Source organism: Rana temporaria (genome assembly GCF_905171775.1).
Source record: "Rana temporaria chromosome 4 unlocalized genomic scaffold, aRanTem1.1 chr4a, whole genome shotgun sequence".
Lineage (NCBI taxonomy): Eukaryota > Metazoa > Chordata > Amphibia > Anura > Ranidae > Rana > Rana temporaria.
This window is the reverse complement of record NW_024404432.1, coordinates 680,941-683,408: the sequence shown is the minus strand read 5'-3', so window position 1 is coordinate 683,408 and position 2,468 is coordinate 680,941. Positions and strand designations below refer to the sequence as shown.

The following is a 2,468-nucleotide window of genomic DNA, read 5'->3' as shown; positions in this document are numbered from 1 at the left end:
CTGGTAGGAGATCAGAGGACCCATTTACTAGTTACCTTGAGGGGGGAATTGTAAGGTCCTCAGAGACAAAGCTGCCTGATGTGGGCAGAGTCCTGGTTTAGGGGAACCAATCAGCTGATGTCTAGTAATAATCTTTGTATTTCTATTTTAGTAGATGGACGGGAGATGAGGAAAACCTCAGAGGATTGTCTCACTTTGTCTCCAGACTGTAAAGTAGAAGATGAGGACATCACACAGTATAGTCCAGGAGAAAACCCGACTACCTCAAATGTCCATCCGGCACCACACAGTGTAGATGGACCATCGTATTCCTCTTATCCCGAGGAACCTCAGACTGTGCGGGACGGTGCCGGACCATCGTATTCCTCTTATCCTGAGGAACCTCAGACTGTGCGGGACGGTGCCGGACCATGGTATTCCTCTTATCCTGAGGAACCTCAGACTGTGCGGGACGGTGCCGGACCATCGTATTCCTCTTATCCTGAGGAACCTCAGACTGTGCGAGACGGTGCCGGACCAACGTATTCCTCTTATCCTGAGGAACCTCAGACTGTGCGGGACGGTGTCGGACCATCGTATTCCTCTTATCCTGAGGAACCTCAGACTGTGCGGGATGGTGCTGTCTTTCCAACACATAAGAGGTTTCCATGTCCTGAGTGTGGGAAATGTTTTTCAGAGAATGCCAATCTTTCCACACATCAGAGATCTCACACAAGGGAGAAGCCTTTTTCCTGTTCTGAGTGCTGGAAATGTTTTAAAGATAAATCACATCTTGATAGACATCGGAGGTCTCACACAGGTGAAAAGCCGTATTCTTGTTCTGAGTGCGGAAAATGTTTTTCAGATAAGTCCTATCTTTCCACACATCAGAGATCTCACACGGGGGAGAAGCCTTTTTCCTGTTCTGAGTGCGGGAAATGTTTTTCACAGAAGTCCGTTCTTTCCCACCATCAGAGATCTCACACGGGGGAGAAGCCTTTTTCCTGTCCTGAGTGCGAGAAATGTTTTTCAGTGAAGTCCAATCTTTCCACACATCAGAGATCTCACACGGGGGAGAAGCCTTTTTCCTGTCCTGAGTGTGGGAAATGTTTTTCAGATAAGTCCCATCTTTACACACATCAGAGATCTCACATGGGGGAGAAGCCTTTTTCCTGTCCTGAGTGCGGGAAATGTTTTTCAGTGAAGTCCAGTCTTTCCATACATCAGAGATCTCACACGGGGGAGATGCCTTTTTCCTGTTCTGAGTGCGGGAAATGTTTTTCAGTGAAGTCCAGTCTTTCCAAACATCAGAGATCACACACGGGGGAGAAGCCTTTTTCCTGTTCTGAGTGCGGGAAATGTTTTTCAAAGAAGTCCAATCTTTCCAAACATCAGAGATCTCACACGGGGGAAAAGCCTTTTTCCTGTTCTGAGTGCGGGAAATGTTTTTCACAGAAGTCCCATCTTTCCACACATAAGAGATCTCACACAGGTGAGAAGCCGTATTCTTGTTCTGAGTGCGGAAAATGTTTTTCGCGGATGTCCGGTCTTTCCGCACATCAGAGATCTCACACGGGGGAGAAGCCTTTTTCCTGTTCTGTGTGCGGGAAATGTTTTTCAGAGAAGACCAGTCTTTCCACACATCAGAGATCTCACACGGGGGAGAAGCCTTTTTCCTGTTCTGTGTGCGGGAAATGTTTTTCGCAGACGTCCAGTCGTAACACACATCAGAGATTACACATGGGGGAGAAGCCTTTTTCCTGTTCTGAGTGCGGGAAATGTTTTTCAGAGAAGTCCAATCTTTCCAGACATCAGAGATCTCACACGGGGGAGAAGCCGTATTCCTGTCCTGAGTGAGGGAAATGTTCCTCACTGAGGTCCTGTCTTCCTGTACATCAGGAGTACCACACAACCCTCGAGGTGTATTAGTGAGTGCGGGAAATGTCTTATATGTGAATGTTGCTGGACATGTGGGGAAGAAGCACACCCTGATATACGGGTGAAACTCGAAAAATTTGAATATGGTGCAAAAGTTCATTTATTTCACTAATGCAACTTAAAAGGCGAGACTAATATATGAGAGAGACTCATTACATGCAAAGCAAGAGGGTTCAAGCCGTGATTTGTCATCATTGTGACGATTGTGGCTTCCAGCTCATGAAAACCCCAAATCCACAATCTCCGAAAATTCCAATATTCCATGCAATCAATAAAACACGGATTGTACAGAGAAGGATATCGCACCTCTGAAAAGTAGAAGCTGCGTATTAATTGTGTGAAAATAGTGCAGCGCTGCGTATCTATAAATCTTATAGAAACAAATAATTATACATTCCATAAAACTATTTATGAAAAAAGAAATGATAAAAAAACAGTTCATATGGAGGTTTCCAAAGCTGTCACCGCTGTGAGAAATCCGATTTCAATGGATCCAATATTCAGTGCGCACCCCCACCTGCTAAAATGCATGCTCACCTCAAGGGTGAGTA

The 2,468-nt window shown here is 45.6% G+C and overlaps 1 protein-coding gene across 1 annotated transcript; it reads left to right on the top strand.

Annotated features, from left to right (window-relative positions):
- Positions 1-654: 654 nt before the first annotated feature.
- On the top strand, positions 655-1,809 carry LOC120921730 (gastrula zinc finger protein XlCGF17.1-like; the record flags this gene model as incomplete). Its single annotated transcript, XM_040334266.1, has 1 exon — positions 655-1,809. A coding segment is annotated over one exon (1,155 nt), but the record flags the coding sequence as incomplete, so codon positions are not given.
- Positions 1,810-2,468: the final 659 nt, after the last annotated feature.